The sequence below is a fragment of the Rattus rattus genome, chromosome 5 (assembly GCF_011064425.1).
Source record: "Rattus rattus isolate New Zealand chromosome 5, Rrattus_CSIRO_v1, whole genome shotgun sequence".
Lineage (NCBI taxonomy): Eukaryota > Metazoa > Chordata > Mammalia > Rodentia > Muridae > Rattus > Rattus rattus.
In genome coordinates, this window is record NC_046158.1 from 97,288,754 (window position 1) to 97,314,419 (window position 25,666).

The 25,666-nt window shown below is 41.5% G+C and overlaps 1 protein-coding gene across 1 annotated transcript; it reads left to right on the forward strand.

The window, feature by feature from the left end:
• Positions 1 to 892: 892 nt before the first annotated feature.
• Rad51 (RAD51 recombinase) lies at positions 893 to 25,666 on the forward strand. The gene is made up of 10 exons (XM_032903950.1): positions 893 to 1,539; positions 4,338 to 4,426; positions 9,665 to 9,802; positions 12,564 to 12,681; positions 15,428 to 15,519; positions 18,536 to 18,630; positions 22,583 to 22,696; positions 24,558 to 24,687; positions 24,870 to 24,991; positions 25,543 to 25,666. The coding sequence occupies exons 2-10, from the start codon at positions 4,340 to 4,342 to the stop codon at positions 25,664 to 25,666; spliced, it is 1,020 nt and encodes a 339-aa protein (XP_032759841.1). The 5' UTR covers positions 893 to 1,539; positions 4,338 to 4,339.

Sequence of the window (25,666 nt, forward strand, 5' to 3'; positions counted from 1 at the left end):
AAGAATGATGGCTTTTTCATGTAACCCCAGCCATTGGGGAGCAAGTCCAATCTGGGTTACAAAGAATCAGTCTCAAAAATAAGTACCTAGGGCTGAAGAAATGGCTCAGTGGTTAAGAGCACTAATTGATCTTCTAGAGGTCTTGAGTTCAATTTCCAGCAACTTTGTGGTGGCTCACAACCATCTGTAATGGAATCTGATGACCTCTTCTGGTGTGTCTGAAGACAGCTACAGTGTGCTCATATTAAATATAAGTAATTTCCAGCTGGGCATGCAGCCACGTTGTTGAAGTGCTTGTGTGGCATGCTTACAATGCCGGGCTCAATCCCCAACACAGTAGTAATGCATCACTCCTACAATCCCAGCACAGGAGAAAAAAAAAAAAGGTGGGGGAAGGATTAAGGTCATTCTTGGCACTAAGAGTTTAAGGAGTATTGAGATCTTGTCTGAAAACACCTAGATGTATAAAGAAAAACACAAAGTTCCTGGCAAACTACACAGACCTTTACTTGATTCAATTTTGAGCCTACTCTTCTGGAGCCCCAATAACCACTACAAAGCGAGAGAGGGAAAAATACACTAGAGAGTTATTTCACTTTAGTCTTTGGTAGTTTTAATAATGTATATATTTGGATTCTATCCACCCTCCTAGACCGCCTCTCCCAACAAAGTTTTTTTCACCTCGCTGATTCCCACACTAATTTTCTTTCTTTTTTTTTTTTAAAGATTTTATTTATTTGTTTATTATATAAGTACATTGTAGCTGTCTTCGGACACACCAGAAGAGGGCATCAGATCCCATTACAGATGGTTGTGAGCCACTATGTGGTTGCTGGGAATTGAACTCAGGACCTCTGGAAGAGCAGTCAATGCCCTTAACCACTGAGCCATCTCTCCAGCCCACACTAATTTTCTAGTCGCTGGCTCCGTTCGCAGGTTTTATCTTTATTCCAGCTTCTTCACCTCTGCGGCCTACAGACACCAGAACTCCCAGCTGCCAAAGAACCGCATTCTGACAAAATGGTACAACGCAAAGACCTTTCCGACCCGAGTCCACACCCGATGCGCAAGAATTTTTCAGAGGCGCTTCCGCAGTAGTGCATTATGGGTTATGTAGTCCTGGACCGATCACTTCGTCTTTGCAGACTTGTAGTCTTCAATCAGGTAACAAGAAAGGATTGGTCAGAACAGTCCTAAAGAGGGGAAGAGTGACCTACGAAAACACTCGGCTTCAAAGCCGTCAGGCCTGTCCGTCAGCAGAAGCGGAAGTAGGTATAAGGCGGGTCGGAGAAAGGCGTGATGACGTTGCAGCGATGCGAGCGTGAGGATTTGGCGGGATTTCTGAAAGTCGCGCGCCCATCGCGTATCTGCGCCTGGGCAAAGCTGAGGCGTTCCCAGAAGTGTGGTTAGGAGGACTGAAACTTTCATAGAAGAACTGACAGGAGCTGCGAAGTGTGTTTGAGCCGGGTGACGGGAGTGAGCGTGGTGTGTGCAGAACCGACTGCCGGAAGGAGCAAGCGGCCCACGGCTGCGAGACAGGTGAGTGTGAGGCGCGGGCGGACTCCTCCCCACTGCCGCTCGGCTTCTTGGGCCAACTCAGGCCAGTGCTCCCATAGTCAGCTCTACGGGTCCCCTCTACGCCAAGAAACCGGAGAAAGGCGGAGCAAGGCGACCAACCGACCGACGCTAACTGACGCACTGAATTCGTTGTGGAGAGAACCGACCTGCACTTCAAACTTTTGTTTTGAGACCCGAGCTCACTACCTAGGCTAGACTTGGTCGGGCTCGAACTCCCGCCTACGGCCTCCCAAATGCTGAAATTTACAAACTTTCAGGTTCATTTCTGTGGTCCGGACGCAGGAAGCTGAGATCCAGAGAAAAGTGCTCACAGCTGTTAAATAGGGCCAGAGCTAACACGTTCTTGGTTACTTTAGTGTTGTAGTGGCTGGTCTCTCTGGAGACTGAAGTAGGAGGCTCCAGAGTTCAAACATTGCATAAGCAAAAGCGTAGTAAAGACTGAGAAATATAACACAAATTTCTATATAGAATCCTGGCTAGATGACTCACACCTATAGCACTTGGAAGAGGCAGGAGGATGACAGTTTCAAGACCAACCTGAGCTAGAAATGGAAGAGCTGTCTCAGAAGAAAGAAAAGTGAAGTACAGGGGCTGGACAGATGGCTCAGTCGTTAAGAGCATTTGTTGCTCTTGCAAAGAAACTGAGTTCAGTTCCCAACATCCACATGGTGACTCACATCGAACCATAACTCCAGTTCCAGGAATCCAGTACCACCTTCTGACCTCATGTACCAAGCATGCTTGTGGTACACATAAACGTATGCAGGCAAAACACTCATGCACAAAAAATAAATCTAAAGTGAAGTATAAAATACAAAGATCGCAAGTGTACACATGAATTATTACAAAATTAATATACCTCTATAATCACTAATAGAATGCTACCATGCTAAAAACCTCCCATTATCCTGGTTTTAGTATTTTTCCCTCACTCTGATGGCTAAACAGTGATTTCTAAAGCTGTTCACTAACATGGGCTGTATTTAGGCGGGGTCAGACTTTGTAACCCAGAAGCTAGTTTGAAACTCAGGATCCTACTATCTCTGCCTTGTAGGTGCTGGGACTGTGGGAGAGGGTTACTGTGCAGGCCATTTTTTTGGTGTTTTTTTTTTTTTTTTTAATCCAGGATCTTGTTTTTTTTATTATAAGCTGACCTTGAACTCACCATCCTGACTGCTTCCCTTGCTGTCTTTGCCCGTTTTTAAGTCTCATGTAAATATGCTAGTGGTATCAAATGTTTTATTGTTACACATGCTTGCCAACACTTGATTTTTTTTTTAATAGTTTATTTTATATGCATTGGTGTTTTGTCTGCATGTATGTCTGGTTGAAAGTGTTTAATCATGGAGTTATAGACAGTTGGGAGCTGTCAAGTGGGTGCTGGGAATTGAACTCAGGACCTCTGGAAGAGCAGCCAGTGCTCTCAACTGCTGAGCCATCTCTCCAGTACCAACACTTGGTATTTTATGAAGGTCATCTAGTATCTGATGAACTTTGGATAGGGAGTGGGGGCTGATTTTTGAGATAATCTACCTATGCAGCCCAGCCTGACCTTGAATTTGTGGTAGTCTGCCTGCCTCAGCCTCCCAAGTGCTAGGGCAGTCATGGGCCTCCATACCAGGCTCTCTCCTCTTGTGGTTCTAATTCTCCTGATGATTGGGATGCTTGTTCGTGGTTTTGGTTGTGGAGACATCTCCCTCTTGAATCTGATTTCTCTTGTCCTTTTTTTTTTTTCTTATTTGAATGAGTTCTTTATGTTCGTAGTCTGATTGTCCACCTCTGACTATGCATGTGGCAAATAGTTTTTCTCTACAGTTTTGATTATTTTTTCCTTTTGGAGATAGGTTCTTAGGTAATCCAGGACAATCTCAAACTTGATATACAACAGAGGATGGCCTGGAAGTTCTAGTCTCCCTACCTACCTCCTAAATGCTGGGATTACAGACATAACTACCATGCCTGGTTTTATGCATAGCATAAAATTGATCTACCTCGCAAAGCCCAAAGTTGTAAGTTCAAATGTAGTCAGAGCTAAGGGTTTATTTCGGTAGTTACTTAACCCGTTCAGGGACCTGAATTCCATCTTCAGCTCTGACAGTAAAATAAATATACTCAGTGTCTTGTTTGCTTTGTTGTGTGAGGACTCACTCTAGTGCCTTTTTCATATGCTAGGCAAGGCCTGTGCCCCAGGCTTCTGTATTCCCAGCCTGCGTTTGCAAGGCTGGAGGTACTGTTCACTGTTGGATAGTTGTTGCTTTGTGTATCCAGCTCAACATTTCCTCTATTCCAAGAAGAGATTCTATTTCGGAATTTTACTCACCCTCTAGTATGGGAAAGCTTAGAACTTGCTGCCTTATAAAAATATTTTTTTAATCTGTTTTGAATAAGCTATCCTTGGCAGCATGCAGCACACCACTGTAGGTTAGATATGTCTGGGTTGGTTGTTCGTTTAAGCTTACTTTTATGTTTGTGTTTGAATGTTTTGTCTCTGTGCCTATAAGCATAACACTCCTGTCCAGTGCCTTCGTGGTCAGGATGCTGGACCTCCTAGAACTGAAGTTATAAACACTCATGAGTTCCCATGTGGGTACTAAGAACTGAACCTGGATCCTCTGCAAGAACAGCAGTTGGTCCTAACCTGTGGCTAGGAAGGGCCAGCTCCAGTCCTTCAAAGGTGTGTTGGAAACTGAACGTGCAGGTCTTTATTACCCCAGAGTATCTCTCTAGTGTTCACTCACACTGATGCCTCTATTTTTTAGTAATGGCTATGCAAATGCAGCTTGAAGCAAATGCAGATACTTCAGTGGAAGAAGAAAGCTTTGGTCCACAGCCTATTTCGAGGTTAGAGGTATGTTCTCAGTTGCTAAGTATTTACTTATAGTGCTGTAATGCATTCTTCTATGTAATGGAACAAATTAACCTTTACAGAAATTAAATTGGGGTTTCAGGAAATTGTCAAGATTTCTACAGAAAAGCATAGGATTGTTGCTAGAAGTCTCTTCCTACTCTGTTTTCTAAGAGCTGAACTTTAGAAACTAAGGCCTAGGATCCCAAAGTGGAATCTCAGTGTTACTTATACTAAGTATAAAAATGCTAATGGGGGGGCTTGGGGATTTAGCTCAGTGGTAGAGCACTTGCCTAGGAAGCGCAAGGCCCTGGGTTCGGTCCCCAGCTCCGAAAAAAAGAACCAAAAAAAAAACCCAAAAAACCAAAAACAAAAAACAAAAAATGCTAATGGGGAATTAGTGGTATAACCCAGGAATGCAGGGGGCAAAGGGGATCAGCCTCTCCACTGGCCCAGGCTGTCATGAGGCTGAAGAGTGTGGGGTTGTTAAGATGTCAGACCGACCTCCATTTTAGGACTCAACATTAAGAATATGAAGCATTAGCTGGGTATGGTGGCCCACTCACACCTGTAATTCTAGCAGTTGGAAGACTGAGGCAGAATTCTTTTGGAGGCCAGCCTGGTCTAGATAGCAAGAAGTTCTAGGACAACAAGGGCTACATAGTTGAAACCTGCCTCAAACAAGCACAAAAAAAGGAGCAGCAGCAGAACAAACAAGAGGCTTGGGGAGATGGCTCTGTGGATAAAGTCCATGCCGTGCAAACAGTGAGGGCCTCAGTGGATCCCCAGCACACACAGAATCCAGGCAGAGTGGCAAATGCCGGTAATCTGAGAATCACTGGGACTTTTAGGTGAGCCAGCCTAGCCAGTCAGTGAGAACCAGGTTTAGTGAGAGACCCTGTCTCCTAAAGTAGGGTTAAAAATGGCTGAGGTAGGCATCCCTGGCCTCCATGGAGCCACCAGAATTGGGTTCTGGGAACAGAATTTCAGTTCTCTACAACAGCAACAAACACTCTTAACTGCCGAGCCAGCTGGCCTTCATTTTGTTTTGTTTGTTTAAGATTTATTCATTTTTCACAGGAACATGAAATATATTTTTCTACCCAGTAACTTTTTAAATAGGACTTTTAAAGGCACTGAGGCTAGTTCTGCACAATCATTGTTTAATATATTTGTTTAAATATATTGAAATGAAGACTTCTTGAGGGAAATGGTGCTGGGTAAACAATTTTAGTTCCTAGCTCTTCATTATAAATACACAATTATTATCTCTAACAGGCTGTGTTGTCTGTCGATTATTTAATTCATCTTATTGGGGCTTTTTTTTTTCTCCTTTTATTATTATTTATCTATTTGTTTATTTATTTATTTATTTAGAGAGGGTCTCTACATAACCCTGGCTATCCTGGAACTCACTATATAGGGCAGGGTGGCCTCTAATTCACAGAGATCCTCCTGACTGTTCCTCCCTAGATTTTTTATTTTATTTTTTTTATTTTATTTTATTTTATTTTATTTTATTTATTTTGAGACTGGGTTTCACTATGTGGCCTTGGCTGGCCTAGAGCTCACTATGTAGAGCAGGCTAGTCTGTAACTCATACAGATTCATGTGCCTCTGCCTCCCCTGCTGGAATCCACCCCTGGCCTAGATTTATCTATTTTTATTTAATATGTGTTCTGGGTGATTTTTGTCAGCTTGATACAAGCAATAAAATATGAGAAGAGAGAACCTTAATTGAGATATAAGATCAGACTGCAGGTAAGCCTGTAGGGCATTTTCGTAGTGATTGATATGGGAGGGCCCAGCCCATTGTATGTTGTGCCACCCCTGAACTGGTAGTTCTGAGTTCAGTAAGAAAGCCATGGACCACAAGCCAGTCAGCAGCACTTCTCCATGGCCTCTGTAGCAGCCTCTGTCTCTTAAGTTCTTGACCCTGTTTAAGTTCCTGTCCTGACTTTCTTCAGTGATAAATGGTCATGTGGGAAAGTAAGCCAAATAAACCTCTTCTTCCCTGAGTTGCTTTAGTCATAGTGTTTATCACAGCAATAGTAACCCTAAGACAATACGTATGTGTGTTCTGCCTGCATGTGTGTATCTATCCAGCATTTGAATACCTTGTGTTTGAGGAGGTCAGAAGGCATGGGATTCCCTGGAACTGGAGTTAATGGTGATGGTGCCACATGGGTCCTGCAAGAACAACATATGCTCTTAACCACCGAGCTACCTCTATAGACTCCCATCCCCATAATGTTTTATTTTAATGCTTTTTGGTTTTGCTTTTTAGTAGTCCTAGGCTTTGAACCTGAGGCCCTTCTGCATTCAAGGCGAGTGTGCTGGTTAGTTTTTAATAAACTTGACACAACCTAGAGTCATCTTGGGAAGAGGAGACCTCAATTGAGAAAATGCCTTCATTGGATTTGCCTGTAGCTAACTAAGTCTTTGGGGTGTTGAAGGACATTTGATCACATGGTGAACCCCAAGATTGCATTATTTACTGAAAAAAATCTACTTCTAGTTATGGTGTGGCTCAGCCTTAGAACATACTGTTAATCCATCTGGCTGGTACAGACACTCCTTTAATCCCAAATATTGAAGGTAAAATTATTTTGCAGAAGGAAGCACCCTTGTTTGAAGGTGGTATCTAATTGACTGCCAAAGTCGCAAATCAGGGAAAGATTTTTCAGAATAATATATGCCCAACACTTACAAGAGAGAGGAATACAAGGCTACTTAAGAGAGAAGGTAGGGAAAAGAAGGCAGTTTTACCAGGACAGTTGTATAGGGACAAGTTGCAGAGAGGAAATAAGCTAAATACAGGTCAAGACAAAGTGAGTCAGCGAATATGAAGGAGCCAGAAGATTAGAACATACTGCCAAAGTTAGCGTGAGGGTAAGCAGAGCAATTCAGTAAGAAACTGAGAGAAGCCAAATTGAATCAGTCAGCTTGGAAAAGTGTTTGAGCCAGCTGAGTTGAACCAGCCAGCCAGAGTTCAGAAAGAACAAGAGGGGTTGGGGATTTAGCTCAGTGGTAGAGCGCTTGCCTAGGAAGCCCAAGGCCCTGGGTTCGGTCCCCAGCCAAAAAAAAAAAAAAAAAGAACCAAAAAAAAAAAAAAAAAAAAAAAAGAAAGAACAAGAAAGGGTGTGAGCTTATTCAGTAGCAAGTCTCAGACTGAAAACTTCCTAGGCCTAGATAAGATTGTATGAAGGCTTCCAGAACTGGGCCTAGGTTAGCAGAGGCAGTAAGCCACAGAGATAACAGTTACATCAGGTGATTAAAAGTTACTTTTACAGTGGGGGCATTTTCTTAATGATTAATGTGGGAGGGCCCAGCCATGGCACGTGGTCCCAAGCTGTGTACAAAAGCAAACTGAGGAAGCCATTACACACAAATCAGTAAGTAGTGCTCCTCCATGGTCTGTATTTCAGTTCCTGTCCCATCTTCCCTTCAGGACAGACTGTATACTATAAAGTAAAATAAACACTTTCTCCCCAAGTTGCTTTGGGTCATGGTATTTAAAAGAGCAATAGAAAGCAAGTTAGGACAGCAAGTATTCTACCAGTGAGCTTCACCCAGCCTAGATATTTATTTTAATTTTAAGACTAGGTTTCGGGGTTGGAGATTTAGCTCAGTGCACTTGCCTAGCAAGCAAGGCCCTGGGTTCAGTCCCCAGCTCCAAAAATAAAAAAAAGAAAAGAAAAAAAGACTAGGTCTCATGTAACTTAGCATGGCCTAGAATTCACTGTGTAAATGAGGATAACCTTGATTGCTAATCAATTTCACCTCCTGAGTGTGATTATAGGTGTGTAACCAGTATTACCTGTCGTTTTGTGTGTTGTATTTTACTTTTTAATTTTTAGATTTACTATTTTTTGTATATAAGTGTCTGGCCTTCATGACTGTGTACACCACCTCTGTGCCTAGTGCCCAGGGAGGTCAGAAATGAGCTTCATATCCTCCTGGAACTGGAGGTGAAGGCAGTTGTGAGCACCATGTGGGTGCTGGGAACCCAGGCTGGCCCAAAAGTCACGCCTGTTTCCCAGGGCCTCCTTTTGTGTGTGTGTTGGGGGTGTGTATGTGTGATTTTTTTAAAATTAGCCTGTGTTAAGTTGCATAATGATGTGTTTTGTTATGTTTATGATGTATTGATTGGCTCCCTGTCACCTTCACTTGCCCTCCTCCTACTGATCCCTTTCTCTTCTCAGCCCATCCCCTTCTTTCATCTGTTTCTGTTTGTTTTGTTGACAGTTTTTGGTATGGAGCTCACTGACTAGGCTGCCTGGCTAGTGAGTCTCAAGGGTCTACCTGCCCTTGCCTCCCCAGGTGATGGTAAACACTGCCACATCTCACGGTCTCTCCAGCCCAAAACTATAACTTTGATAATGAAAACGTTGATAATTTGGTGTTTGGGGGGTTTTTTCTTTAGACATAATGATATTTTTGCACTATGTAATTCAAATGTTGATTTCTGAGCTTCCATATCTAGTTACAATATTCTATCTCCTGCCTCAGTGTTGTGTGAGCATTGCTCCCATTTATTCTTTGGTCAATAAAGCTAGTCAATCAGCCAATGACTGAGCAGCAGAGAAGATGGGGCTGAACTTCCTTCCTTCCATCCAAGGGAGAGGGCATCAGAGAGAGGAGGTAGGAATTAGCCATGGGGAGACAGTCTAGGAGACACCATGAGAAAACAACTAGAGCGGAGAAAGCCATAGAATGCAAGTATCTCCGAGATTCTGGCTCGGAAGTAGCCAGATTAGCATAGAGGATTAAAATAGAGTAATAAATAAGTTGTCATGTCATTACAGATTTGGTAAATAAAAATACAGTCCAGTCTTAGTTATTTGGGATCTAGCTGGCTTAAGAGGAAAATTGTAACACACTTATTAAAAAACCATTAGCAGGTGGGAGAGGGAGTTTAAAAAAAAAGCCATTAACAGGTTTTAGTTTTCTTGAGACAGTAATTTTTTTCTGTGTGTGTGTGGGGGGGTAACAGCCCTGGCTATCCTGGAACTTACTCTGTAGACCAGACTATTCCCAAACTCAGAGCTCCACCCGCCTCTGTCTTCCACGTGATAGTATTAAAGGTATATACCTTTAATTTGTTATTAATAACTCATGTGTAGTCAAACTTTTCAGGGGTTTTGCATATATTTGTGATCTTCAAACATGTCTCTGAGTGTAATTAATTAATATCCGCATTAGACAAGAGACCTAACTTTATTCATTGTTTTCTTACAGCAATGTGGCATAAATGCCAATGATGTGAAGAAATTAGAAGAAGCTGGTTACCACACGGTGGAGGCTGTTGCTTATGCACCAAAGAAGGAACTGATAAATATTAAAGGAATTAGTGAAGCCAAAGCTGACAAAATCCTGGTAAGTACCTATGTGATGGCGGAGAGGCGGAGGCATTAGTGAGAATAATTAGTACAGGGTGTTGTATAGTGATTGGTCCTTAGTCCCCTTCCTCTGTCTTGTCACCTGGTTTCCATTCTGGAAGTGACTGCTGACAGCTTTTATTTTAAATTCTTATTTCCTGTGGAGAACTGCAGTATCGTGGAAATTGATATAAATACTGCCAAAAACACATTCCCACCAGCCCACAGTAAAGTTGTTTATCTTATCATTTTGAATGTGATCTCACCTCAGAGGGATATTTAAAATTATTATGTTATGTATTTACTGTTGTGGTCCGTGTACCACATACTTGCCTTGGGAAGCTAGGAGAGGGTGTGAAATCCCCTGGAGCTGGATTTACAGATGTTCCTTAGCCATCATGTGGGTGCTGGGTATCAGACCTTGGTTCTCTGATAGAGCAGTAAGTGTTCTTAACCCGTTTCTTCCAGCCCCCAAAATAGGTTCATAGTATATACAACTAAATGCAGCCACTGAAACAGTTCAGAAGAATGCTGATGCTGCGTTGTAAGGTACAAGCCTGTAGTTCAAACTATTACAGGGCCTGTGACAGGAAGCTGGAAGCTAGTGTGTGCTTCAGAGTGAGTTCATGTAGGCCAATCTGGCCAACTTAATTGAGTGAGACCCTGTCTCAAAATAAACTGTAGGGCTGGAGAGATGGCTCAGCAGTTAAGAGCACCCGACTGCTCTTCCAGAGGTCATGAGTTCAATTCCCAGCAACCACATGGTGGCTCACAACCATCTGTAAAGAGATCCGATGCCCTCTTCTGGTGTATCTGAAGACAGCTACAGTGTACTTATATATAATAAATAAATAAATCTTAAAAAAAAAAAAAAAAAAAAAAAACTGTAGAAAGAGAGGCTGAGTACATGTTTCAGTGGAAAGTACTCGCCTAGCATATGCTAGGCTCCAGTTAATAGTCAGTACCACCAGAGAGGGGGAAAGAGAATGATATTGGTAGAATGTTGATATAAAAGTCACATGGTGACTCAAGCATGCTCAAAGTCATAGGTTCTATCTCAACAGCCACTGAAATGCCAAGATAACAGTGCACATCCACAGTACCTCTTAATGTTTTTATTAACCTATATTAATACGTAATATTCCGGGGACTGGGGTGCAGTGTGAAGGGTCTAGAGAGATGTTCGTGGTTAAGAGTATAATCTGATCTTGCAGAGGACCTGAGCTTAGTTTTCAGCCCCTATGTCGAGTTATCTTACAACTTCCTTTAAGCTTCAATATAGAGATTTGTTAGAGGGCTACCAGTATGCCTTTTCTGGTCTTGGGACAAATGTGTGAGAAGATACTCAAACATGAGACTCTTCTCTGCCAAGTATAAGATCAAAGGCACGAGCCCTCCGCCCCTTCTCCCCCCCCCCAAAAAAAAATTCCACTTTTTATTCACCTTTAATCCCAGCATTCAGGAGATAGAGGCAGGTGGATCTAGGAGTTCCCTCACAGCCAGAGCTACATAGTGAGACCATGTCTCAAAAAAAAAAAAGGGGTGGGGGGGACAGAAGGAAATTGAAGGCAAGCATGGTGATACACAGCTGTAATCTCAGCGGTCTGGTTTATGTAAGTTCATGCTGACATTCAAATTCTAAATACATGGATGATTTTAGGATGTATTTAATTTACGTGTGTGAGTGTTTCACTTGCCTGTATATATGTGCATCATGTCCTGGTGCCTGCAGAGATCAGAAGAAGGTAGTGGGTCCCTGGCTCTGGAGTTTTAGGTGATTGTGAGTCACCACGTGGGTTCTGGGAACTGAACCTGGGTCCTCTGTAAGAACAAGAACTCTTAACCACTCTCCAGCCTTTAGATGTTAACTGTTGATTGCTGTTATTGTTGCAAAGATTTATTTCCTTATATATGTATGAGTGTTTTTCTTGCATGTATTTAAGTGCACTATATGCATGCCTGGTGCCTGTGGAAGCCAGAAAATGGTGCTGGGTCCCCTAGAACTGGAATTATGGCAGTTGTAAGCTTCCATGTGAGTCCTCTGCAAGAGCAGCAAGTGCTTTTCACCACTGAGCCATCTCTCTAGACCCCCAGGTGTTTAGTTTTATTGTCCTGTCATATTGACTGATTTTTTTTTCAACCTAAAGTCTCATTTTTGTTGCTGAGTGTTATTTGTATATACTTGGAAAATAAACAATAAAGAGAAAAGCTGCGAATAGCATCCTGGTTTTACAAGGCAGGAGAATCTGAAGGGATGACAGATAGGAAGTAAGGTAGGAAGACATGCTACCTTGTCTTTTCGGCTCCTGTGGTGGTGAGCTCCTGTCATACTAGCATAAGAGTGTTTTCCTGTTGTGTTCCTGGGTTTGTCTTACAACACATGTAGGTTGAGCATCTCCACTACAAAAATAAGGTTATATGCACAGAAGTCTGAATTTTTTTTATCAAAAACCTCACACTCAAGATTCAGTTTTGGGGTTGGGGATTTAGCTCAGTGGTAGAGCACTTGCCTAGGAAGCGCAAGGCCCTGGGTTCGGTCCCCAGCTCTGGGAAAAAAAAAAAAGAAAAGAAAATTAAGAAGATTCAGATTTTGGGATATTTGGAATTTTCAGTGAAGGATATTCAACTGTTAGTCTACCCAAGTGCCCAAAAATATACAAAACTCACAGTCTAAAGCATTTTGGGTCCCAACTTTCCCAGATAGTGGTTTCTTTACCTGTGTTACATTACTACTTTAACCTGTCCTATTGTTTTCTTAGGCTGAGGCAGCGAAATTAGTTCCAATGGGTTTCACCACTGCAACCGAATTTCACCAACGCCGGTCAGAAATCATCCAGATTACTACTGGCTCCAAAGAGCTGGACAAACTACTTCAAGGTATAGTAACCCCTCATCCTATTTTATAAACCCTAACTAATTAACACAGATGGGAGGTCAAAACAAAGCCAGACTATTGAATTCATCCTAGGGGAGAATACTACATAGAGAAGTATGAATAGTAGATTTCTTCAGGGTCTTGACTGGCTGATTCTGTAGGTTTGCTTTTTTTTTTTTTTTTTTAGTTCTTTTTTTCGAGCTGGGATCGAACCCAGGGCCTTGCGCTTCCTAGGCAAGCGCTCTACCACTGAGCTAAATTTCCAACCCTTAGGTTTGTTTCTTTAAAGATTTTAGTTTAGATTTTTCTTTGTTTTGAGGGGAACTGTTTTTTGGGGGGTTTTTTTGTTTTGTTTTGTTTTTTGGTTTTGTTGTTGTTTTGTGGGTTTTTTTGTTTTGTTTATTTTTGATTCCTTGGCTTGTATCAACAGATCTAAGATTCGGGCTGAATCGAATGTATTTTGGACTGTAGGAATGTCCGCTTCTCATAGATCCTTTATTACAGTTAGGAAAGATTAAGGTAACATTGGAGGAAGCCAGGTGACGTGTACCCAGAACTTCCTTGTATATTTCTTCTTTTTTTTTTTTCGGAGCTGGGGACCGAACCCAGGGCCTTGCGCTTCCTAGGCAAGCGCTCTACCACTGAGCTAAATCCCCAACCCCCAAATGTAACATTTTTAAAATAAGACATTTTTATTTTTTAATTATGTTTAGTGGTTTTAGGAATTGATTCAGGAGCTAACAATATACTTAAATTCCCCGTCTTCTGCACCTATACTCCAGGTGTGAAGATTTGACATACGCATTAGTTACTCATTCTGGCTCTGATTTATAAAATACTAAAATTACCTATCTATAAATTAACTTTTGGCTTTGTTTTGTTTTGTTGAAACAGTGTCTTGCTTTGTAGCTCTGACTATATATAAAGAATTAGTTCCCCTGTTTAAGGGAATAAGTATTATATGTATATTATATCTTAAGTGTTATTTTTTATTTTTCTTTAAGGATTTATTTATTCATTATATAAGTACACTGTAGCTGTCTTCAGACACACACCAGAAGAGGGCATCGGATCCTATTACAGATGGTTGAGCCACCATGTGGTTTCTGGGATTTGAACTCAGGACCTCTGGAAGAACAGTTGGTCCTCTTAACCGCTGAGCCATCTCTCCAGCCCTGTTTATTTTCTAATTTTAACACAAGATTGGAAACTTGATGGCTGGTAATGCAAATGGTTGTCTTACAACTCTGATGACCTGAATCCAATCCCTAGAACCCACAGTAGAGGGAGATAACCCATTCTCCCAAGTTATCCTCTGCCCTCTACCTGTGAGCTGTGGCACATGCCTGCCCAACCTCACACATGTCATACACACAGTACAATAATAACAAACTTAGAAACAGAAGAAGTATATGGGAAGGGGGTGAGCCCAGAGACTCACGTCCCCTACCACTGAGCTATGCTTCCTGCTACAAAACACTGTTTAAATACTACTCAGTGTAGTGCATATTAGTATGTATGTATGTATGTATGTATGTATGTATGTATGTATCTGTTTGTTTATTGTGTGGTACCAGCTAGCCTGGAACTCACAGAGATCCCACTGCTTCTATTCTGTAAGTGCTGGGATTACACCTTGTCTGGGTGGTTTTAAACTTTTGAAAACATAGTTGTCCTCATTGTTGAAAAGTTTTTAAGTTTGGTTCTTGCTGTTTTTCTAGTTATTTGATTATTTACTTTTTCTTCCTTCTTGGAATACAAAATAGCCTGGGTTCAGGAATCATGCAGAATTTGAGTTTTAAACCCTCTAAGAAGATACCCTTCCCTCCAGGACACAAAGGCTGTGTAGAGAGACCATGGATCCTGCCTGTAATTCCAGCACTTGGGGTGTGGAGGGAAAGGGGTTAGATGTTTAGTGTTATCCTCAGGTATGGGATGAGTTTGCGGCTAGCCTGAACTACATAAAAGCCTGTCTCATTAAAGATAAATAAAAGAATTCTCATTTCTAGTATTTACTTAATGTGCCTATGCCTGTTTTCTTCAAGATGAGGATGATAAGTCTTCTTATCGCGTAGGCTTTTAGAACTACATGAATGGTACGTTTAAGTAAAATGGACAAGGAGGTTCACAAAAAATAGTAAATACCAGGTTATATTAAAGCAGCTGAAGCCCTTGTTGGCTTTTCTTGGTTGAGTTCTGTAACTTCATTATGGTAGCAATTACTTGAAGCTGTACATGCAATAAAATTGCCTGAGAACTATAGCAACACCAAATGAGTGCATATGGAGAGATGTGAACATACTGAGGGCTAAGGAATGTAAGGCTAAGCCTGGGAGACTCAGGGATGAGTGCCCAGACCTTCAGTTTACAAATAACCTATACTTATTTAAAAATAAGTGTGACTTTTATTTTTGTCGATATTGGGAGTTGAATGTAGGCCTTTTATCTAAGGAGCATTCTACTACTGAGCTGCATTCCCAGACTCAGTGTCTCACTGTACTATGCAGATTGGTCTTGAACATCCCAGGCAGGTTTTAAACCTTAGAACTTGCTGTTTCATCTTCCCACACAGCTGGCTTACGGGTGTGAACTAGTAAGCCTAGACAAAAAGAAAAGAAGCAAATTGATGAATTGCTGATTATTGAAAATGGGAGTTTAAATTATGGAACATTAGTGTGCTCCAAGAACAATTTCCTGATTGTAGTTTGTAAGCAGTTATTCTATGTGACGGACTTGTCAATTTCATAGGTGGAATTGAGACTGGGTCTATCACAGAGATGTTTGGAGAATTCCGAACTGGGAAGACACAGATCTGTCATACATTGGCTGTAACATGCCAGGTGAGTTGTTGGGGTTCGGGCTAATCAGATCAGCAAGTATTGGTTGACCCATGATACCTGCAAGCATCTGTTAGGATGGATGTAAAAGGTACTTCCTCAAGAATCCCATATGTGGTTAGAGGTTAATTCCTACTGAAAAACATTCCACATCAGAGAAACTTTCCAAATGCTTGATTCAAAATATTTCCTACCATATCTTCTTTCCCTGAATTTACTTGCCCTTCTTTCATTGGCCTGTTTGTTTGGTTGGTTGGTTGGTTGGTTTATTTGTTTATATATGTGTGGGTGAGTTGCTCCCATGGATGTCTATTCCTGGTACCACCACCACCTTACCCTGAGCTGGAGTTAACAATAGTTATGAGCTTCCATGTGGTTGCTGGGAATGAAACCCCATCATCTGGAAGAGTAGCCAGTGTGTACTTAACTGATAAGCCATCTCTCTAGCCACACAGTCTATATTTTATGTCTCAAAAAATATATGTATAACAATAATAACCTGACATGATTCATTAAACACTGTATCTGGTCTTTTTAAATAGAAATGTTTTCTCTATAACTTTTTATTTTCTGTATGTGGCACACATGTGTATGTCTGAGGGGCATATGCCTGTGTAGGCTTAGAGACCAGAAGGTACCAGGTCTCTTCCTCTATTACTCTCCACTTTGCTTCTGAAAGGCAGGGTCTCTCCCTGGACTTTTACAGCTCCTGTTTTTTGACTAGACTGACAGTCAGCAAGCTTGGGTTATTCTGTCTCTATTTTTCATAGCACTAGAATTGCAAATTCCTTTGAGACTATACCTGGCTTGTTAAATTAGTCCTGAGATACAAATTCAGGTCTTCAGGATTGTATAAGGAGCACTCTTAACCGCCTCTAGCCAGCTGCTCGTGTCATTTTGACAGATATATGTAGAATAGATGTTTATATCTATGGTTTCTATGGCAACTCTGCATACACTGCTAATTCTTTAAAATGCAAATAGAGTTCTAGCCTGGCAGTGTTATTAAGTAGTAAGGTGATTCTGTTGACACTAAACAAAGTCTTCAGTAACATTCTAGGTGCTCACAGCAATAGGTCTTTCTTACTTTTTCCCCCAAGAATGCTAATTCATTAATAGTCACAACAGTTACATGTTATTAGTCTAAGAGCCAGAACCAGAATATGAGCGAGTGTTGGATCACTACTTAAATTCAAACATCTGTTATCATTGTTCAGATTTTCCCAGCTTAATGAAATGAAACCTCACTGCATTAAATCTCTAATAATTTAAGTTCTAGAACGTTTCACATTTGTCCAAGAATAAATAGATGTCTGAAGAACTTATACTGTAGCATATTAAAATAGTAAGAGTGATAAAATGACATGCATCTCTATAAACTAGAGATGAATCACAGCACTAAACAGTATGGAAAACTCTTAACCCAGCCAAGCGTTATGGTGCAAACCTATAATCCTAGCACTCAGGAGATCATGAGTTTGAAATCAGCATAGCTACACAGTGAACTCTGTATTAAAGCACCACTAAGAACATCCACCACCTGCTAACTTCATAATGTCTGCATCTCCACCTTATTCCTTGGAGACAGAGTCTTTCCTTGAACCTGGAACTCACTTGGTTTTTTGTTGTTGCTGCAAAACTCAGCATGCTGAAGTAATCCTCCTCTGCTTCTGGCAGCACTGGGATTAGGGTCTTAGAGCCACCATACTCAAGGTGGATGAGTTTATTTTGAAGCAGTGTTTTCATGTTGCCAAGGCCGGCCTCAAATTTACTGCATAGCTGACCTTGAACTCCTGATCCTTTTCAGAGCCATCATTGCCAGTTGTCAAATGATTGACCTTTGAACTAATCTGTCTTAACGTTCAGTTTTATCTCATAGTTTGGACTGTTTCAAAGCAGTTCAACTCCAGCAAAACACTAACTTCATGTGCTCTGTGTATGTTATTAACTTGTATTTCTATCCAAAGAAAATATGCCCTATTGCCTCTAATTGTCCTGTTTGTTTGTTTTACTATGTATGTATGTCTAGGGCTCATGAAAGCCAGAGTCCTATGTTGGACCTTGGAATTAAAGTCACAGGGTTGTGAGTCACCAGGTATGTCCCAGGAATGAAACCTGGCCCTCCGGAAGCACAAGCAGTGCTCTTAACCATGGAGCGGTCTTTATAGGTCCTGCTGCCTTCTTTTCTCTTTTAAATTATGGCTTGTTTTTATGTGCTTTGCCTAAATATGTCTGTGTGAGGGTGTCAGATCCCCTGGAACTGTAGTTACAGACAGTTGTGAGCTGCCATGTGGGTGCTGGGAATTGAATCCATGTCCTCTGGAAGAGCAGCCAGTGCTCTTAACCTCTGATCTCATACTATAACCCAGGCTGTCCTGGATCTTAATATGTGGTCCAAGCTGGCTTCAAACTCATGGAGATGCCTCTGCCTCCTAGATGTGAGCTACTATTCCAAGTTAATGATCTTAAAGGGTTTTTTGTTTGTTTTGTTTTTTAAAGATTTATTTATTTATTATATTTATATATATATACTGTGTACATTGTAGCTGTCTTCAAACACACCAGAAGAGGGCATCAGATCTCATTACAGATGGTTGTGAGCCACCATGTGGTTGCTGGGATTTGAACTCAGGACCTCTGGAAGAGCAGTCAGTGCTCTTAACCACTGAGCCATCTCTCCAGCCCTTAAAGTTTTGTTTTTTTTTTTTTGTTTTTTGTTTTTTTTTTTTTTTTTTCTTTTCTTTTTTTTTCCGGAGCTGGGGACCAAACCCAGGGCCTTGAAGCGCTCTACCACTGAGCTAAATCCCCAACCTCAAAGGTTTTTTTAATTATGATAAGTTTTTATGTTTTGAGATTATAATATATGTTATATAGTTAATATGTGTACTATATATATGTAATATATAGGGCTAAAGTGTTTTAACCCTTATTTAGAGTGGAGGAGGTTAGATTTATAATGGGGAACTTGGAGTCTATATCAGAAGAGTGGGTGTTTCCACTGTTTCTTTTCCCCCCGCAGCTCCCCATTGACCGAGGTGGAGGTGAAGGGAAGGCAATGTACATTGACACCGAGGGCACCTTTAGGCCGGAGCGGCTGCTGGCGGTAGCTGAGAGGTGGGTCATGAAACTTGAATGTGTTTAGCAAGTTTAACTTGCCTGAAATGTGTCTCGTTACACTACACTTCAGTTGTGTGTGTGGTTGAAAACAACAATCTTTAATGGAAAACATTCTTTTTTTTTTTCCCTTTTTTTATTTACATAGGAAAACATTCTTTACTCGGCAATCTTTAACTATCTCAGATGGAATAAAAAGCAAGATCCAGGGCTGCAGAGATGGCTCACTGGTTAAGAGCACCGACTGCTCTTCCAGAGGTCCTGAGTTCAATTCCCAGCAACCACATGGTGGCTCACAACCATCTGTAATGGGATCCGATGCCCTCTTCTGGTGTGCCTGAAGACAGCGACAGTGTACTCATATACATAAAATAAATCTTAAAAAAAAAAAAAAAAAAGCAAGATCCAACTATATATTTCTTTCAAAGAAACACTTTAAAGTTGGTTGCAAATAAAAGACTTGAAAAGATAATCAGGAACCCTAAGAACAATTAAAAGACTGCAGCAGGCTACCCCCTGATCCTTTGGTTTTCAAGATCAGGTTTCTCCATGTAGCCCTGACTGGCCTAGAACCCACAGAGATCCACTGTCTTTGCCTTCTGAGTGTGGGGACTAAATGTGTGTCATCACTGCCTAGTGAGGAAACACTTGTATGTGTATAGGCGTGGACAGGCCCATACATGATGATATGCATGTGGAGGTCAGAGAACATTTTCCTGGAGTCAGTTCCACCATGTGGGCTCCAGGAGTTGAGTTCAGGTGTGATGGCAAGAGTCTTCTGGGCCTCTCACTTGCCCAGGCAGAACATTGATCATTAAAAATTAGTTTCCCAGGAAGGTGTAGTCATTATAGACATCGTTAAGTTGTTTTATTTTATGTATATGAGTGTTGTCTACATGTATGGCTGTGTACCAAGTGCGAGAATTTCCTGTGCAGGCCAGAAGAGGTATCAGATCCTCTAGAACTAGAATTATAAATGGTTGTGAGGCATCATGTGGATGTTGGAAAGTAAGCCCAGACAGGTCTCTGCAAGGGCAGCAATCACCAATATCTTTTCATCCAAAGGGCATCACAGAAGTCTAAATCATGTCAAAATTCTAGCGATTTTTTTTTTTTTTGCAAATTGATAAATGCAAGGTTCATATGGAAAAATCTAGAGCTCCATTTATTTATCTGTTATTTATTTGCATGGGGTGGGGTGGGCATTGCCTGCTTGTGTCTGTTCACCAGACACCAGAATATGTACCTGTTGCCTTCAGAGGCCGAAAAGGGCATTAGATATCAAACTGGAATTTTGGTGACTATTATAGTTGAGCTGATGTATGAGTGTTGAGAATCATACTTAGGACCTGGAAGAGCAGCCACCGTTCTTAAACCACTGAGCCCTCTCTGCACCCAAGTCCTGAACTGAAAACTTCTTATAAAACTACAGTAGCTATTACAGGTGGTCATGACTTAAACATAGATTTGCAGCTAGGTATAGCACAGTGGTAAAGTACTTGTCTGGTATATAAAAGACCCTCTCAATACTGGAACCAAAAAAAAAAAAAAGGTGTGTGTGGGGAGAGTTACTCATTCAAGAGACAGAAGCAGCAGCTGTCTCTGAGCTGAAGGCTAGCTTAGTCTGAAAGCTACATAATGAAACCGTCTCCAAGAAAACAGAGCAGTAAATAGAGAACTACGCTATGGATCAATGGCCCAGAATATAACCTTCAAAAACACTTGCACCAACATGCCCAGCCCCTTGGTTTTGTTTTTGAGACAGGGTCTAACCATGTAGCTCAGGCTTGATCAACTCTTATGTAGCCTGAGGTATCCTGAGCTTTCTATACTTTCCTCTCCGCCTCTGGTGTGGTTAGCTCATGATGTGTTATCATCCCTGCCTTATTTGAGACTCTCGTAGACCTAGGTGGCCTCGAATGCACTGTGTAGCTGAGGTTAACATAGAATTCCCGATCCTTCTGCACCCACCTTCAAGTATTGGGAGTTATAAGCTTGTACGACCATGCAAGAGCTGCATGCGCTCTACCACTCACGATCGATCTCTCCCTCCCTCCCTCCCTCCTCCCTCCCTCCCTCCCTCCCTCCCTCCCTCTCTCCTTCCTCCCTCCTTCCCTCCCTCTCTCTGCCTCCTGAGTGCATGGGTTAAAGGTGTGTACACTTTGTTTAGTCTTTGAGTTTCTTGAGACAGTCTTACCATATATATAACTCTTTATGAGAGAATCATGGACACACGCTCTCAAAGAATTAGAGCCCATTTAAATAACTTAAACTTAAAAAGGGAAATCGTACTTTGCTAGTGTGCACGTTGGTGCACACTCCACAGCACATGTGTGGAAATCAGAGAACAACCCACAGGGCTCTGTTTTCTCACTCTACTACATGGGTTCTGGAGATTGAACTGAGGTAGTCAGGCCTGGCAGCAAGTGCCTTTACCTACGAAACCATTTTGTCAGCCCTAACATTATCTTTTGAATTATTACATAAGAGAACGGCTGTAAACAACAGAAGGTGACTTGGGTCAAAAGTGACTGCACATGTTCTCGTTGGCGTGTGGATGAAAACAACAGTACTCAGTGCTTGACTAGCACAAAACACACCGGAAAGTGTTCATAGCTGTGTAAAAGAAGGTGTCTCACGAGCACCTGACAGACAGGCAGGAGAGTCTCCGTGGTTTCCAGGCCAGCCCAAGATACAGAAACCAGGAATGATGGATTCTCTGCCATGTTTCTCCCTGCACTCTGTTCTGTGTCAGTCCTTCACCTCTGCCTCAGTATCCTCATCTCAAGTAAGAACTAGTAAAAAAAAGTGTAGAATCATCTGAACATTTCTGGAAAGCCTTTTCTCTCAGTGAAGAAACCCTTTAATGCCAGCAAGGTATTTAACTAACACTTGTATAGTATTTAGAGAGTTTAGAATTTCAGAGGCCTTGAACACGGTGAGACCCTGTCTCAAAAATGGGTTTGGCATATGGCAAAGCAAATTTTATTTCCACTTGTTCTTCTCCAGTGTTTAGACTCTAGCCAGGTTTTAGAAGTGCAAAAGGAAGAGAATCCAATCTATTTTAGATGTGAGGGGAGGCTGGCAAAGTATGGTTTCTAGATTTTTGTTATCCAGCTACTGTGGAGGCTAGGTCTTGAGATGACTATAACCTGGGAATTTTGATTTAACCTAGAACACACAGTCATTACCTCCCCACCCCCACCCTCACCCCCAAAAAAAATCTCAGAAAGATTTTCAACAGGCATTTGGTTAAATCCTCAGGTGAATACATCAAACTTACTGCCTTCAAACAAGGAGTCCCTCCTGTTGTTACAGATTCAGTAAGAATGAAGTTGTTGGGCCAGGCATATTGAGATACACCTTTAATTCTACCACTCCAGACATGGCCAAGCAATTATCTGAGTCCCAGGGGATAGCTGGGGTGACAACATAGTAAGAGACATAAAGAGACATAGAGAGAAAAAGAGAGTGCCTTACTTCACCTGTCTTTGTGTCTTAGGTTACAAAGTTGAGAAAATACAGATCATACTATGAAAACAGGAAATACATAGTTGGCTGTTTTTAAGTGCAAAAGAAAATAATCATCGAAGCCTGAGAAATACTAACATAATAAATGACATTCATTTAACATAATCTTTGAATGGTTTGTTATTTTTGTTTATGCTAACTCTTGAGTGTAGTTTTTGGCTTTTCTGACTTGAAAATTTCTCATAGTTTGAAGGCCTCAGAGAATAAATTTGATGTATCCTTAGGTCTCACTTAGTTTAAAATAGTTGTTGCTGTCATCTCGAGTTGGCTTGGCCACACTTCTACTAGAGCAGGAAGCCTATCTGTGGGTCCTAAAGCCAGTGGGAGTACTGCTGCTTATCTTTGTAGATGAGAGAAATATTGGGTATTAATTCTCACCTGACTGAGCACTGTCTACAGCCTAAAATCTCCTCTTCTCTAGATACGGCCTCTCTGGAAGTGACGTCCTCGATAATGTAGCATACGCTCGAGGGTTCAACACAGACCACCAGACCCAGCTCCTTTACCAAGCGTCAGCCATGATGGTAGAATCCAGGTATGTCCTCAGTAAGACACTCAGTGTGCCTATGGCCCTTTCCCTGAATCTGGATGATAGTTTGAATAGAAATGAAGGGATTCACATTTTAAGGGTTGATTTTCTTTTTTAAACAGGATCTCTCTATCTAGTCTTGGCTGTCTTAGATCAGGCTGGCCTCAAACTCAGGGAAATCCTCCTGCCTCTGCCTTCCCAAGTAGTGGCATTAAAGGCATGTGCTACCATACCTGGACGCAGGGGGTTTTGTTGGTTGATTCTCCTTTTTTTTTTTAATATGAAAAACAATTAAAGATTTATTTTTACTTATATGTGTGTTTCCGTGAATGTCTGCCTCATGTGTCGAGGTACAACAGGGCATCAGATTCCCTGGGGCTGGAGATAGAGGTGGTTATGAGCCAGCTACCTAGTGTGGGTGCTGGGGAAACAAACTTGGGTTCTCTGAAAGAGCAGAAAGTATTTTTAACAACTGAGCCATCTCTCAACCCCCAATTTCCTTTCTTTAAAAAATATTCTCTATGCATTTTGTGTGTGCTATGATTGTGTTTATGTGTACACACACATTTATATGAGAGTGTGGACATGCATATGAAGTGGCTCATGTTCAAGTTGGAGGACAAGCTTGGACAAGTTCTCACTCCACCTTATTTGAGGCCTCATCTCTTTATTGATCCCTGTTGTGATAACCAGGCCAGCTGGTCCACAGGCTTCTAGAGACACTTGCCATCTCACTGAGACGACAAGCACATGCTACCTTGACTAGCTTCACATGGGGTCTAGGGATTCAAACTCAGATCCTCCCACTTATATGGCAAATACTTTACCCACCATATCATCTTCTCTGCATCTTCAGTTTTTTTTTTTTTTTTTTTTTTTTTTTTTTTTTGGTTCTTTTTTTTTTTTTGGCTGGGACCATATCATCTTGCTCTGCATCTTCAGTTCTTATACACTTTATGATTCCAGTCACATCACTCATAAAAAATTCTTTTCTGGGGTTGGGGATTTAGCCCAGTGGTAGAGCGCTTGCCTCGAAGCACAAGGCCCTGGGTTCGGCCCCCAGATCCAAAAAAAAGAAAAAAAAAAAAATTCTTTTCTATAATGCCTGAGGCCCTGTGTTTACTCTCAAATATAGTGAAAAACAAAAACCCCAGGGCTTCTTTTGGTCACATCTGCCAAAACCAAATCAGAAACTATCCATCAAAAGTCACCATGATCCACAACAGATCTACCATGCAACAGATTGAACATTTTATAAACATTTTAAGAAAATGTGTATAAAAGGCGATGTGTGTGTGTGTGTGTGTGTGTGTGTGTGTGTGTGTGTGTGTGTGTGTGTGTGTGTGTGTGTGTGTGTGTGTACCTGCTCATGAGGTCACATACTAGGAAGTCAGTGTCAGTTACTCATATTTTATCTTGGGGAGACTGAAGCAAGAGGATCATACATTTCATGACAGTCTGAGCTACGTAAGTAACAAATCCCAAAAAAGGTAAAAAGTGGAAAATACACAATACACAAACACTGTCATGTGGTGGTTGTGCAGGACTTTGATCCTAGCACTCAGAAACAGAAGCAGGTGGATACCAGAGTCCTAGGACAGTCAAACACAGAGAAACCCTGTCTCAGGAAAGAAAAAAAAATCTTTAATGGCCTAGAGAGAGGATTTACAAGTATTTGCTGCTCTTCCAGAGGACTGGAGTTCAATTCCCAACATTGACATGCATGGCAGCTTACAACTGTTGGGTATTTGACACCCTCACATAGCCACGAATGCAGACAAAAACACGAATGCATATAAAATAAGTTATTTTTAAAAAGGTGTAGGGTTGTAAGGGAGACAAAATTGACAATTCTTGTTTCTTATAGGTATGCACTGCTTATTGTAGACAGTGCTACTGCCCTTTACAGAACAGACTACTCAGGTCGGGGAGAGCTTTCAGCCAGGCAAATGCATTTGGCCAGATTTCTAAGGATGCTGCTTCGACTTGCTGATGAGGTAAGCTATAGAAAAGAAATGGAAAATGTTGATTTTCAGTGGCTCCAAATTCCAGGAGTCTTCTGAGGACATTAGTGCCTTGTATTATCAAAGATGAGCATTAGTTGGCCATTTCTTTGTTGTGAGCATTAAGGTTCTTGGTATGTCTGTGGTCACAAAACTGACGTTCTTTCCCGTATCAGTTTGGTGTAGCAGTGGTAATCACCAACCAGGTGGTAGCCCAAGTGGATGGAGCAGCCATGTTTGCTGCAGATCCGAAAAAACCCATTGGAGGAAACATCATCGCTCATGCATCAACCACCAGGTATGGTGATGGCAAAATGGATGTCATACAAACTATGATATAGAGATAAAACACGCACTAATCCTACTAAAAGTGCGACAGTGCTGACACTCCGGAAGCCTCACTGAATTTGTTGTGCTTTGGTCGATGTTTGCTTTGCAGCTGGAGAGATGGCCGGTGGTTGCAAGCCCTGTTGTAGATAGAGAACCTGAGTTCCATTCCCAGCACCCCATGAGGGGTTCTCAACCTCCCATAACTCCAGTTCTGGGACCTCCAATAACTCTGGTCTCTGACAGGCACCTACCCACATACACCTACATGTAACTAAAATCTCTCGGTTATGAAAAAAGATGCATGAATAGTTGATATGCTTCCCTAATTATAAAGTATTTGTTTCATAGAGCTTTTCAATAAGGGAGTCATTGGCAGAAATGATCCCTCCATCCTGGAAGTACACTGAAAAACTATCCTAAAAATCCTTTTAGGAAATTGCATGTATCTGAAGCAATTAGTTCTATTATAGGAATAGAATTGTTTATAACTTTGTATTTTTGTTTGTGTCTTTGGGTCAGGCTATACCTGAGGAAAGGAAGAGGGGAAACCAGAATCTGCAAAATCTACGACTCTCCCTGTCTTCCTGAAGCTGAAGCTATGTTTGCCATTAATGCAGATGGCGTGGGAGATGCCAGAGACTGA